This window comes from Hemicordylus capensis, chromosome 9 (genome assembly GCF_027244095.1).
Source record: "Hemicordylus capensis ecotype Gifberg chromosome 9, rHemCap1.1.pri, whole genome shotgun sequence".
NCBI lineage: Eukaryota > Metazoa > Chordata > Lepidosauria > Squamata > Cordylidae > Hemicordylus > Hemicordylus capensis.
Genome location: NC_069665.1, coordinates 16,773,438 through 16,785,849, shown reverse-complemented (window position 1 = coordinate 16,785,849; position 12,412 = coordinate 16,773,438). Strand labels below are relative to the sequence as shown.

The 12,412-nt window shown below is 48.9% G+C and overlaps 1 protein-coding gene across 1 annotated transcript; it reads left to right on the top strand.

Annotated features, from left to right (window-relative positions):
* Positions 1-18: 18 nt before the first annotated feature.
* TMEM208 (transmembrane protein 208) lies at positions 19-11,720 on the top strand. The gene is made up of 6 exons (XM_053270583.1): positions 19-151; positions 2,945-3,040; positions 5,811-5,870; positions 6,817-6,953; positions 9,516-9,600; positions 11,309-11,720. The coding sequence occupies exons 1-6, from the start codon at positions 146-148 to the stop codon at positions 11,444-11,446; spliced, it is 522 nt and encodes a 173-aa protein (XP_053126558.1). The 5' UTR covers positions 19-145; the 3' UTR covers positions 11,447-11,720.
* Positions 11,721-12,412: the final 692 nt, after the last annotated feature.

The window sequence follows — 12,412 nt, the reverse complement described above, 5'->3', positions numbered from 1 at the left end:
GGGAGCTGTAGTCCTTAGGGCGGGTGTCTCCACGGCTGTGTGGAATGATGACGTGTTATCTGCGCCGGAAGTCTGCTTGTGCTGAGCTGGTGGGTGCCGCCGGTGCACCTGATTGGGGCTCGGAGTCACTGGCTGTTGGGCCACCATGGCGGTGAGTCGAGTGACGGGCTCGGGGAGGCAGCCTTCGGGGGGGCTTGAGGGCTGCTAGTGCTCATAACTATGTTAGATTTGGGTGGGAGGTGAGTGGGATTGTGTGTGTGAGTCACCCATCTCGTTTCCCGCGATCAGTTTTCAGTTCAGGAATCTTAATTTTTATGTTGCTGTTGTTGTTTTGGTCCTTTGGCCAACAATTACCTTAATTACCTCATCCACTATTAACGGACCCCCTAGTGAATTAGGAATAATTACTCTATGAATATATAAACTCGACAAGATGATTGTAGAGGTCGATTGGGATTATTTTAAGAGTGTAGAGAAGGTGGCTTTAAAAGACTAAAACAAATAAGTCGAAGTTGTCTCTTTTCCTGTGCAAGTATCCTGTTTTGTCCAGGGAAAAGTCGATGGGATTTTTCCTGGCATGCGGCAAAGTGGTGGTGCTTCTGTGCTGGATGGCTGCTAAAGGCGCAGGGACGAGCCAGGACAAGAAAAATAGCAAAAATAAATAAATAAATAAAATCCCTGAAAATGAGAATTCTCAAATTATTTCCTAATAATAAATAAAGGGGAAAGTATTTTGGTTCAACTGAAATAAAGGTGGTTGACTAAGAACACTTGGTGATGTTTTATCTAGCCTGGTGTCTCCAAGCTAGAGTAATAGTGAAGGACAGGACTGTGTGTAATCAATACCCCGACTAACTGAGCAAGGAGGCACCTTTTAAAAGAATTGGCTCTCTTATATTTAGTAGGGGGAGAGCAAGTGTCCCTAACCAACCCCAGCACAGCGTTTTTCCTGTGGCTGTTGCTGGTGTCTGCCTTGTGTTTCTTAGCCGATTGCGCTCCCTTTTGGGACAGGGGATCATCTTATTTCCTCTTCTATGCAAACTGCAGAAAACTGTTTTTTGTGTTGAAAAGTGGTGTATACATATTTGTAGTAGTAGCATGGGCATGCTATAAGCACTTTACTGAAACCATCCTGTAATCATCGTTAGGAGAATGGATTACTCTAGCCCTGCAATATTTATTTACAGTGTTGAAAATGCTTCACAGGCATGGTTCCTCTAACAGGCCCACAAGGCTGGTGATATGTCTGTATGGCAGCTGTGGGGAGGTTGCAGCTGAGAGCCATTAGCTTGTTGAAAGTGACCTAGTGAGCTCTTGGCAGAAGTGAGAATCAGGAATTGGATTGTGAAATAGATGTGGATGTCACAAAGTAATTGGCACATCCTCAACTATGCCTGCAGGCTGTGTTGGCTTGGAGGTGCATTAAAATAGACGGTCAGTTCAGTTTTAGCTCGAGTGCTGATCCTGCTGTGCGATGCAGCTGCATTCCCCAAACTTTTTCATCCTGAGCAGTGTTCCCTCTCACAGGGAATCCCAGATGTTGTTTGACTACAACTCCCAGAATCCCCCATTGCAGTTGGGGATTCTGGGAGTTGTAGTCAACAACATTTGGGAATCCCTGTGAGAGGGAACACAGATCCTGAGGTGCACTTACATTAAAGGCATACTGCCCCACCCCCAGCGTGTGGGTGTGTGGGCAAAACTGCAGCACATTATTTTATTTAATTTAGCATCCGTCCTCCTCCTCATCTATCTATATATTTATTTATCTAAGACATACCCATGGCTAATCACATGCATGGCAGCTTTCGCAAGAGTTTGGAAAGCTGCCAGATAGCCATGCGTGGGAGGGAAGAAAATGGTGACCCTGCCAGCCAGCTGGGGGGGGGGAGCAGCAGCAAAGGGTGGTGGAGCCTGGCCATCCGGCGGAGAAAACAGCAGCAAGCAGAAGGAGGCAGTGGCGGAGGGGAAGCGGTAGCCAGGCCTGCCAGTGGCAGGCAGCTGAGCGACTGGGGCTGGCAGGCAGGCAGCCGCGGCTGGCAGACTGGCAGCCAGAAAGCGGGGGGTGGGCAGCAGATGGGGAAGAAGAAGGTGGGTGCGGGCAGGCGGGGGGGGGAGAAGGAGAGGCGTGGGACGGGCATGAAAAAAAGCCGCAGTGGGGTGGAGGGAGGCAGCAAACTAGGGGCGCAGATGCTCTGTGCCGGATCAACTCGTTCTTATATAATTTTAATCGTATTCATGGCCATCTCTTGCCTCCCTTCTGGAGCTGACTTTCCTCACAGCGCTGGTTCACTGAAGGCTCATCACGCCCGCTGCATAAGGGACAGCTCCAAAAGTGGGGAGCTCGAACATATTCCCTTCTACATCAAGGAGAACATGTTGAAGCTTCTCGGCTTTCTTCCGTGTGCTTTAGGGGGCAATCCACCTCAAAAGCAAGGCAACTCCTTTCGTTTGGAGCGGACTCAGAATCAATTAGCCATGTCACATTGACCAGTGTCCCATGGCATGCTAGTGTGCCATCGCGCACTGGTTGGGCAATCCTGGTGTAGCGGGCGGAGTGTTCAGTTTGGGGTACAGGCGACCCAGCTTCCAACTTCTGCATGCCGATACAGCTTATTGGCCTTGAACATATTACTGCCTTTCACTTAGCTACTTGACAGGCTTGTTATAGGATGAAATCAATAACCCATCTGAGGCTTTGTGATAAAGAAAATGACCCTAGATATTTAAAAAAAATGAACTTATCTGATGCCTTCACTTGGTAGAACTGAATTGGCTCCTTAACATGATCGTAGACCAGCAGTGCCCTTTCTCATTCCCCCCTTAGCGAAAGCAAGTGCGCAGTTTGAGCTGCCGGCAGTGGGTGTTAGAGGCCCTTCTTAGACACATAAGCAGATGAATTCAAGGAGGAACACGTTAACTGCTACTTCCTTTGTTTCACCAGCCAAAGGGGAAAGTGGGGACTAAAGGTAAAAGACAGATATTTGAAGAAAACAAGGATACCCTGAAGTTCTATCTGCGGATCATCTTGGGAGCTAATGTGAGTATGTGGATCAGTTCAGTGAATCTGCCAGAGCTAGCCTGGTGTTTTTGGCCGAAAGCCCCATCTCTGTTTTGAGCTATTTCATATTAAGCGGCTTCTCCTACATCGTGGATCGCCAGCTCTTCCAAACTCGTAGGCTTTGGTGTGACTCTCCCATGGCCAAGTGCTCGGGGCTGGATCCTCCCAGCTGTGAAATCACAAATGCTGGAGAGAATCTGGGAAACTAGCATCTTGCCCTGCTTTGCACAGGACAGCTATCGAGTCGAAAGTGGAGCCTCGCTTGCCACAGGCACTGAATAAGACACAGCTTCTGTTTCGGTAGGGGTGCCTCATGTGAAGTGATGGGGTGCCCCAGAAGCCTCTGCAATCATGCAGAGCACACAGGGGTGTGGGGTCCCTTTGGTCCTGCACGGTACGCCTCTCAAGTTGGAAGCAGTACCTTGTTTGATGATTGCAGCGGGTAAAATGCCCGTTCTAGCTCAATAAGTGTCCTAAGCAGAAAGGAACACTCTGCTGGAGGGCGTTCTGCTCTTTGTGTGGGGTCGCTGTTGAAATGGCACCTCACTGGGTGCTTTCAAAAGGCAGGGCACAGCTTCTGGCTTGGAAGAGGCTCCACACGGAATGATCAGCCTCTGGGATAAGAGGAGAGCTGGACTCGGGGTAGCAAGCGTGAACTGCCCCCTGTGCTAAGCAGGTCCCACCCTGGTTTGCATATGAATGGGAAACTACATGTAAGATATTCTGCTCACGGGATGGGGCCACTCTGGGAAGAGCAAGAAGGTTCCAAGTTCCCCCCTTGGCATCTTCAAGAGAGGGCTGAGAGACTCCTTCCTGCAGCCTTGAGAAGCCGCTGCCAGTCTGTGTGTAGACAGTCCTGAGCTATATGGGCCAATGGTCTGACTCGGTCTGTGGCCGCTTCCTATGTCCTCACTTCCTGCAAGGCCCCAGTGAGGTGGGAATCCTGCTGTTAGCACAGAGTTATCGCTTCTGAATTACTGGGCACACCATGCAAAGAGGCAGGACCTCAGATCCAACCTTGGGAAGGATGGGCTAAGAAAGCATTGCAGAGGCAGAGATTACATGGGTGGGGGCTGGATCTATCCCATGGCCTGCCAGTTAGGGCAGGAGTTTCTGTTTAATAAGCCCATTCTCATGAGCAGAAGCATCCAGTCAGGTACCAGGGCCCGTGCCCTCTTGAGCACCAGTCACGTGTTGGCGAAAATCTGGGGAGGAGTGAAAGTGATCTTGTGCTAGCCATGCCCTGGGTGGGACAGCGCTCACGTCTTCTCCACCTTCGCTTCAGTGCTGGGTCCATGATGACCACCGCTACCCTACTCAGATCCTGAGTAGCACACAATCACTTTCCCCTCCTATTCCAGTTCTTGCTGATACACAACCATTTCTCAGGAGCATGCCCAGGGCTGGAGCCCATTGTAGTGTTGAGAGGTTTGAAAACACATTGAATGTTTTCCTCCCACTGATTGACAGCTTGTCAATCACTTTAAAAAATGGCCATTTGACTAAGACACATTTGCTTTGAATGAGTTAGTAATCTGTGACTAGCTCTGGCAGTGGGTCTTGCTTGATCAGCATGCTTGGGCTGAGGATGACCCAAGGCCCGCATGAAATGGCGGATGAGAGTATCGGACTGGAGAGACTCAGATTCCTACTCGCTCTTGAAGATCACTGAGTCGTTGTAGGCTGGGGGACAGTAACTGGTTGAACGAGGTGGTTCTGGGGTTGGCAGTGGGGATAGGAATCCATGTGCGCTACACTGAGCTCTTTGGAGAAGGACAGGATAAAAATGGGATTCCGTCCACTCTGCTGACTGAGCAAAGAGGCACCTTTTAAAAGTGGTGATTCTCTTCTATTTATCAGGGGGAGAACAACTGACCCTATCCAGTCCCAGCACAACATCCCTTCAGTGGCTGTTGCTGGGATCTACCTTGGCATTTTTAGATTCTGAGCCCTTTGGGGGATATTCTGAGCCCTTTGGGGGATATTAGATATAAATATATTTATTTATATCTATATAAACCACTTTAGAAACTTGTTGCAAAGTGGTATATAAATATTTGTATAATGATAATGAAGCACATACTCATGTGCTTGAGTATGTCTCTGCCTGTTTTTCTTATTGAGTGGATCAGGCTTCCCAGCCTTGGGTGTCCGGGAGATGTTTAACTAATATGACAGATATTTGTATACCGCTTTTCAGCAAAAGTTCCCAAAGCGTTTCACATAGAGACAGCTAGATAGATAAATAAGATGGCTCTCTGTCCCCAAAGGGCTCACGATCTAAAAAAGAAACATAAGATAGACACCAGCAACAGCCACTGGAAGGGTGCTGTTTAGCCTGCTAAATAAAGAGAAGCCCCACTTGAAGAAGATGTCTCTTTGCTAAGTTAGCAGGGGACGACAACTCCCATTACCCCTAGCCACAATGGCTAAAGGCCTTTGGCCATAGTGGTTGGGACTGATGGGAGTTGTAGTCCAACATCATCTGAGGACCCAAGGTTGGGAAACTGTGGGGTAGGTTGCCCCCCCACTCACACACACCACCAGTACTAGTTATGGCAGCCCATGTTCTTATCTGTCTCTTGACAGGGCAAACATCATTGACAGGGACCCCTTCATGAAATGATGTAAATGTGGATCTGTATTTTCAGCAGCATGGCTTTTTCCGTTGGCTTTGGATTGGACGTGAGGAGATTCAAAGCTGTTCAGTGCTTGTTCTTTTCTCTTACTTCATTTATCTTTATTTCAGGCCATTTATGGACTTGTAAATCTGGTAGTCTTCTATTCAGCAGCCAGCCTCTCGACCTGGGTGAGTGTTGCCCGGCCAGAGACCAGTGTTCTCTCTAATTTTTTCCATCTCTGTGTGGAATGAATTTTGTTCTGAGCGGCAGTATCAAGATGGTATGTGTGCACGTGCGATCAGAATGGGCCCTTCCTGATTCCACCTGAGCAGGCTCTAAAATTAACTGAGTGGACATTTAAAAAAAAAACTTGTGAGTGCGCAAGAAGGGACACTGCCCCAGACTATAAGCAGCTTGGAGCAGGGACCTCTCTCTTTTGCTTATGCTGTAAAACGCCATATACAGAGATGTGTAATCATTTCCCGGAGAACAGGATACCCCATTCCAAGCCAGGTTGTTTTCCAGACCTGTTGCTTTCTGTTGACACAGAAATAACAGTTATTGGTTGAACACTAGCTTATTGTTAACACTGTTAACAATAATGGTGAACACCACCACAAAAAGGGATGAAGGCAAGCCAGCATTTAACACCGTTATTGTTAACAGTGTTAATAAGCTAGAGTTTAACCAATAACTGTTATTTCTGTGTCAACACTGTTGGCCAGCTAGGGTGGTCAGTACCATCTTGGGGAATGAGTGGCCATTGTGATTTTTGTCGAGGTCTGCACCCCTAGAGACAGCTAATAGGTGATGGCATTGCAGTACTTTCAGTGTCTTGCCATGCTTCTATTGTCCTGACCATTGAGCTTGCAATGGCCAAATCTGCAATGGTTTTTTAAAACACACAAACTGCTATATAATTTTATCAATGTTGTCAGAGCAATAGAATGAAAATTGGCAGGACCATCCTCCAAAGATGACTCCATGGGGCGACAACTTGTTCATTGTTACCCTAACGCTTTCCCCTGTGCAAAAATCACTACTATATATACTATACTATATTATGAGGGAATGGTGCATGTGTGCGTGTGCATTCCACTACTTTGCTGGCTGATCCTTGTGTTCTCATTGTAGATCGTATTTGTGTTCAGCTTGATGGTCTACGGGGCCAGTTACCGCTCGATGAATTCCATGGCAAAGCCAACTTTTACGGATGACGGTGCCCTTGCTGATGGAGGAATTGACCTGAATATGGAGCAGGGGATGGCAGAGTGAGTGTCTACACCATACAAGTGCAGGTGAGCAGGACCTGCTGCCTGAGTGCATACACAGATCTTCATCCCTGAGTCCTGGGGTGAGGAGGGGTCCTACTAAGGTACCAGTATCTTTGGAGAGCTGCCTTCTGCTTTCCAAAGCCCCTTGCCCCTGTTCTCTTGTGAAGAACCCCAGGGAAAATACAGCCCCAGCCCCTCTTCTGGGGGAGCTGTCTAGGCTCCCCTTGATCAAGAATGGGACTACCGTGCACTCACACATCTCTGTGTCTTTTCTCTTCACCTGCCACCTACCATTACCTACCTTTCTTGCCCTTTCTGCCCTTTGTCATCCCAGTTTGTGCTCACCTGACATAGGAACATTGGGAGCTGCCTTATACTGAGTCAGACCCTTGGTCTATCTAGCTCAGTATTGTCTACACCAGGCTTGCTCAACTGAGACCCCCTAGCTGGTTTTGGACTGCAACTCCCACAATCCCCAGCCACAGCGGCCAATAGCCAGAAATTATGAGAGTTGTAGGCCAGCGTCTTTAGGAGGGCCGAAGTTGAGCAGCCCTGGTCTACACTGACTAGCAGCAGCTCTTCAAGGTTTCAGGCAGGAGTCTCTCCCAGCCCTATCTGGAGATGCTGCCAGGGAGGGAACCTGGGACCTAGATGCTCTTCCACTGAGCTACGGCCCCTTCCCTGAAGGGAAATAGTCGCCTGTTGAAATTCAAACCTAGGTGGACACTGCTTAACAAAGGGAACTATGAATGCTTGCTACCACAGGACCCGCTCTCTTCCCAAATACTAGGGCCATGCACTGGAGCATCTGATCCTCTTCCGTCTGTACGACACCCCACTCTCTGTGCCACTTGGAGGCAGTCACTCCCAGCGTATTCATCACTGTCCAATTCCTCACATTTCTGGCAGTGGGGGCTCTTCTGCTGGAACCACAGTGCTCACGGATGCCGTGAGGGAGCACAGGCAAGTGTGGAAGCCATGTGAGAGCATCCGGGAAATGTAGTTCCTCGCAATGCTATCCCCATGCAGATAGCACTTTGGGGGGGACTTCAGTTCCCAGATGCCCCTCTGTGTTCTCCTGGTGTGCCTGCACTATCCTGTTCCCACAGAAGGGGGACCTCCCAGTTCTAGGAAGTGGCAACTGGGTGGCAGTGGCCATGTTGGGAGCAGCCGCCTTCATATATGGGGATGTGGGTGTATCCGTGTCTGTCCCCTGCAGATTCACGGGGATCAGATGCTCTGATGCACAGCCCTACCAAATGATACAGAGATCTGAATCCCTTTCAGTGAAATAATGCCCAACGTACATCCTGAGCTGATAATTGAGTTCTATGCAATGCAGACTCTAGATTATGTTGAGTGCCATAACTACACATTTGGCTGGTCTTGGAAAACAGTGTTCTGTCCACTGCCTGGTGCTTCCCAGTATTCATGGGATCATGTGACTGGACAACATATATTGGGAAAGGACAAAGCAAAGTAGCTGTTCAAGGGATCGTAGAGGACTTCAGGGAGACAATGCTGATGGGAGCCGCAGAATTGGGTCACAGTATGGAGGAGGTGTGGTGCAGGGATGTTCGTGGAACTAATTCGGAGCTCCCTTCCTTGAGCGCCGAACCCGTTTGCTCCACGGGCATTTGAGCTAGTTCAAAGAGCCTTTTTTTTTTTTTTGGATAGTTTATTGCATTTTATTAAGTATACATAAAGAGAAAGCAGAAAAATGTTAACATCTCAGAACTTTCAACTTACATAAATGAAATACAACAGTATCCAGCAAAAAATGCTCTCCCCTGCCCTACCGCTTCCCCCCGCCAGCGCTCCCCAAAACAGCGGGTGCGCTGGGTGGTAGCATTCCTTCTTGCAGCCCTGATCAGCATCGCCACGTGTACGGCCGGCGCGCATGGCTAGTTCGCGTACATCACTAGTGTGGTGGCCTGAGTTTGCGTCTCCTCAGTGAGGAAAAGGTCGAGGAGCCGTTACTCCTTTAGGAGCATTGAGAGCGGCTATATGCCGAGTCATTTAGCTCAGTCTTGTCTACACTGACTGGCAGCGGCTCTCCAAGGTTCCAGGCAGGAGTCTCTTCCAGCCCTACTTGCAGATGCCAGAGAGTGAGTCTGGGACCTCCTGCATGCAAGGATGCAGATCCTCTTCCGCTGAGCTACAGTTCCATCCCGCAAGGGGACTATCTTGCAGCACTCGCATGTAGTCTCCCATCCAAATATAAACCAAGGTGGGCCTTGCTTAGCAAAGGGGACTGCCACAAGGCCAGCTCTCCTCTCCAATACATAATCGACAACATAGATTTGTGAATCACATCCCCAGTTCCTGCATACCAGCATCAGTTTGCTACTGTGTCTCTTGGCAAGGATGTATCTGGAGCAGTTCCCTTCCTTTCCGACACAGCCCCCGCTCCAGGGATGGAACTGTTCCTCTCTAGCTCTTCACGCTAGTCTTTGGACTCTGCCTGAGTGGAAAGTTTGGGAACCACAGGGATTTATATTTGTTTGTGTCCTGCAACAATATTCACTTTCCCCCTTCCTTTTCTTCTTCTTTTTGCAGGCATCTAAAGGATGTGATTTTGCTAACAGCCATAGTTCAAGTCCTCAGCTGTCTGTCCCTCTATGTGTGGTATTTCTGGCTCTTGGTAAGTCTTTCAGTTCACTGGCTGGCACATGCTAAACCACTAACTTTTCATCCCTTCCAAGTCTGTCTGCAGATTCTAGGTCTGTGTCGCTTGTAATCCTCTCCACATTACACCCGTTGGGTGTAATAGCACTTACATTTATATACTGCTCTATAGCTGGAAGCTCTCTAAGCGGTTTACAATGATTTAGCATATTGCCCCCAACATTCTGGGTACTCATTTTACCGACCTCAGAAGGATGGAAGGCTGAGTCAACCTTTATTCCATTTCTATACAACCTTCATTGGCAATTGATTCATTTCTTCTAGTTCAGGGTTTCTTAACCTTGGGCCCCCAGATGTTGTTGGACTACAACTCCCATCATCCACAGCCACAAAGGACATGTCTGGGAGATGATGGGAGTTGTAGTCCCAGCAACATCTCGGGGCCCAAGGTTAAGAAACCCTGTTCTAGTTTACAAGCAGGGAAGGAACCTATCCTGATCTATGTCTCTAGCACTATGTAGTGGCTTTAAAGATCCTGGCTGATATTCTGTGCAGTGAAACCTCCGTGGAGCTGCATGTACATAAAAAGCAGCCCTGGGCCGGTTGCGAAACTCCTTAAAACAGCACATGGGCAATTGTTGGAAGCAATGGAAGGAAGTTTCACTGCACAGGATGTTGGCCGCTGTGTATATTGATATGGCAGTAGAGAGCCCTGATTGTCCCCTTTGCTAAGCAGGGTCTGCCTTGGTTTGCAATTTGGGTAGGAGACTGCATGTGAATGCTGTAAGATCCAAGAGCAGGGAGGAAAGCTGAATGAGCAGACTCTGAAATGCTGCCCTATGGAGAACAAGGGATTTTCAGAAATGAGGGCTAATGTTGAGTTTGATAGATGTGATCAAGGAGTTGAGAATTCTCTGCTAAAAACCAAAACCAAACCCGCTTAAAATCAAACCAGCTCCTGAGAGCGGAACAAAATCTGTGTATTTAATTCTCTTAGCTGGCATGGGTGCCCGGGATTTGGCGGCGAACTCTCACGAGAGTTCCTGGCATTGGGCAAGAGTTCAGGGCAAAAGAAATGGGGGAGGCTGATGGTGGTGAGCTGCAAAACGGCTTTGGCTGGCCGCCAGGAGGCAGCGGCGGGACGGCCAGCGAGACGAGAAAGTGGCGGGGAAGCAGCGGAGAGCCTGGAAAGGGGGTGAGTGGGAAAGAGAGAGTGAGGGAGGGGGAGGGGGGCAAGAGAATGGGGCAAGAGGGAGGGGAGGAGGGCAAGAGAGTGGGGCAGGAGGGAGGGGGGAACAGATGGCCCCAAATAGCGCACAGATGCTCTGTGCGGTCATAGTGAGCATGAATTGTCCCCTTTGCTAAGCAGGGTCTGTCTTTATTTGCATTTGGATGGGAGACTCCATGTGAGCGCTGTAAGATATGGCCCTTCGGGACATAGCTCAGTGGAAGAGCATCTGCATGCAGGTGGTCCCAGGCTCAATCCCTGGCTCAATCCCTGGCAGCATCTCCAGGTTGGGCTGGGAAAGGCTCCTGCTGGAAACCTTGGAGAGCCACTGCCAGCCAGTGTAGGCGAAACCGAACTAGATGGGCCAATGGTCTGACTCCATATGAGGCAGATTCCTATGTTCCACACATCTTTTGCCAGTGCTCAGCTGTGCTTTTTATGAACTGGGATTGATTCACCCTCGGCAGGTCTGTAATACTAGCTTGTCTCCTTACAGGCTCCAGGGCGGGCGCTCTATCTCCTGTGGGTTAACATCCTGGGACCCTGGCTCACGGCAGACTCCTCCGCTCCCAACCAGGAACCCAATGAGAAGAAGCAGCGCCGTCAGGAACGCCGCCAGATGAAGCGTTTCTAGCCATGCTCATCGGGAGAGATATTATACCACCGGTGGTCTCCATGTAGCTGTTTATCAGGGATGTGCTTTTTAAAAAAAAAAAAAAATCAATCGGAAAACATCAGGGGCTGCTTCTTTCTCCTGCCCTCCCCCTCTTCTGTGATGGCACTTCACTATAAAGCAAGATTGCTTGGGGGCAGCATCTTTTCCTCCTGCTCAGTGAGGAAAAGTCCTCTGCTTGCCTTGTGACAAGGGATGGGCACTCCCCGGGGAGTAGAGATGTGTAAATATCTTTTAAAGCTGTGCTGTAATATTGATTGGGGGGTGGGGGTGGGGATTGAGGCATTGCAGGGTTTGAAGAAATGGCATATTAAACGGGGAGGGGAAATCTTGAGTTTCTATGATTGCACATGTGGTTGGTGTTCCTTTTATATTATTGGAGTGTTTAATTGGCCTGGTTGCCAAAACACTCTAGGCAGGGTCTGTGGAATCCAAAACAAGAAACAAGCAATAAGCTAAAACAGTAATTAAGGTTAGAGATTGTACAAGAACAAAGTCCTTGAGCAGAAATAGAATAAAAGTCACAGGATGTTTAGAAGAAGTGAAAGGAGAAAGGGAGGTGGCAGGAACTCCTGAGGAGTGGAGGTTTATAACACACACACACCACCACCACCACCACCAGCAGACTTATTTACGTCTCTTCTTAGCAATGGATTCCAGAGCCTTGGGGCCACCACCAGAAAGGTCCTGCACTGACTTCCTGTGAGTCTTGCCTTTTGGATTCTTTCTCATGGAATGTCGGAGTTGGAAGGGACCTTGGAGATCCGCTCTAGCTCAACCCCCTGCCCACCAGGATTCTCTTACAGCGTCCCTGACAGATAGTCATCCAGTATCCGTTAGAAAACTTCCAGCAAAGGCGAGCCCACCATGACTTGAGGCAGACTGTCCCACCATCCAATAACCCTTTCAGTTAGGAAATTCTTCCTC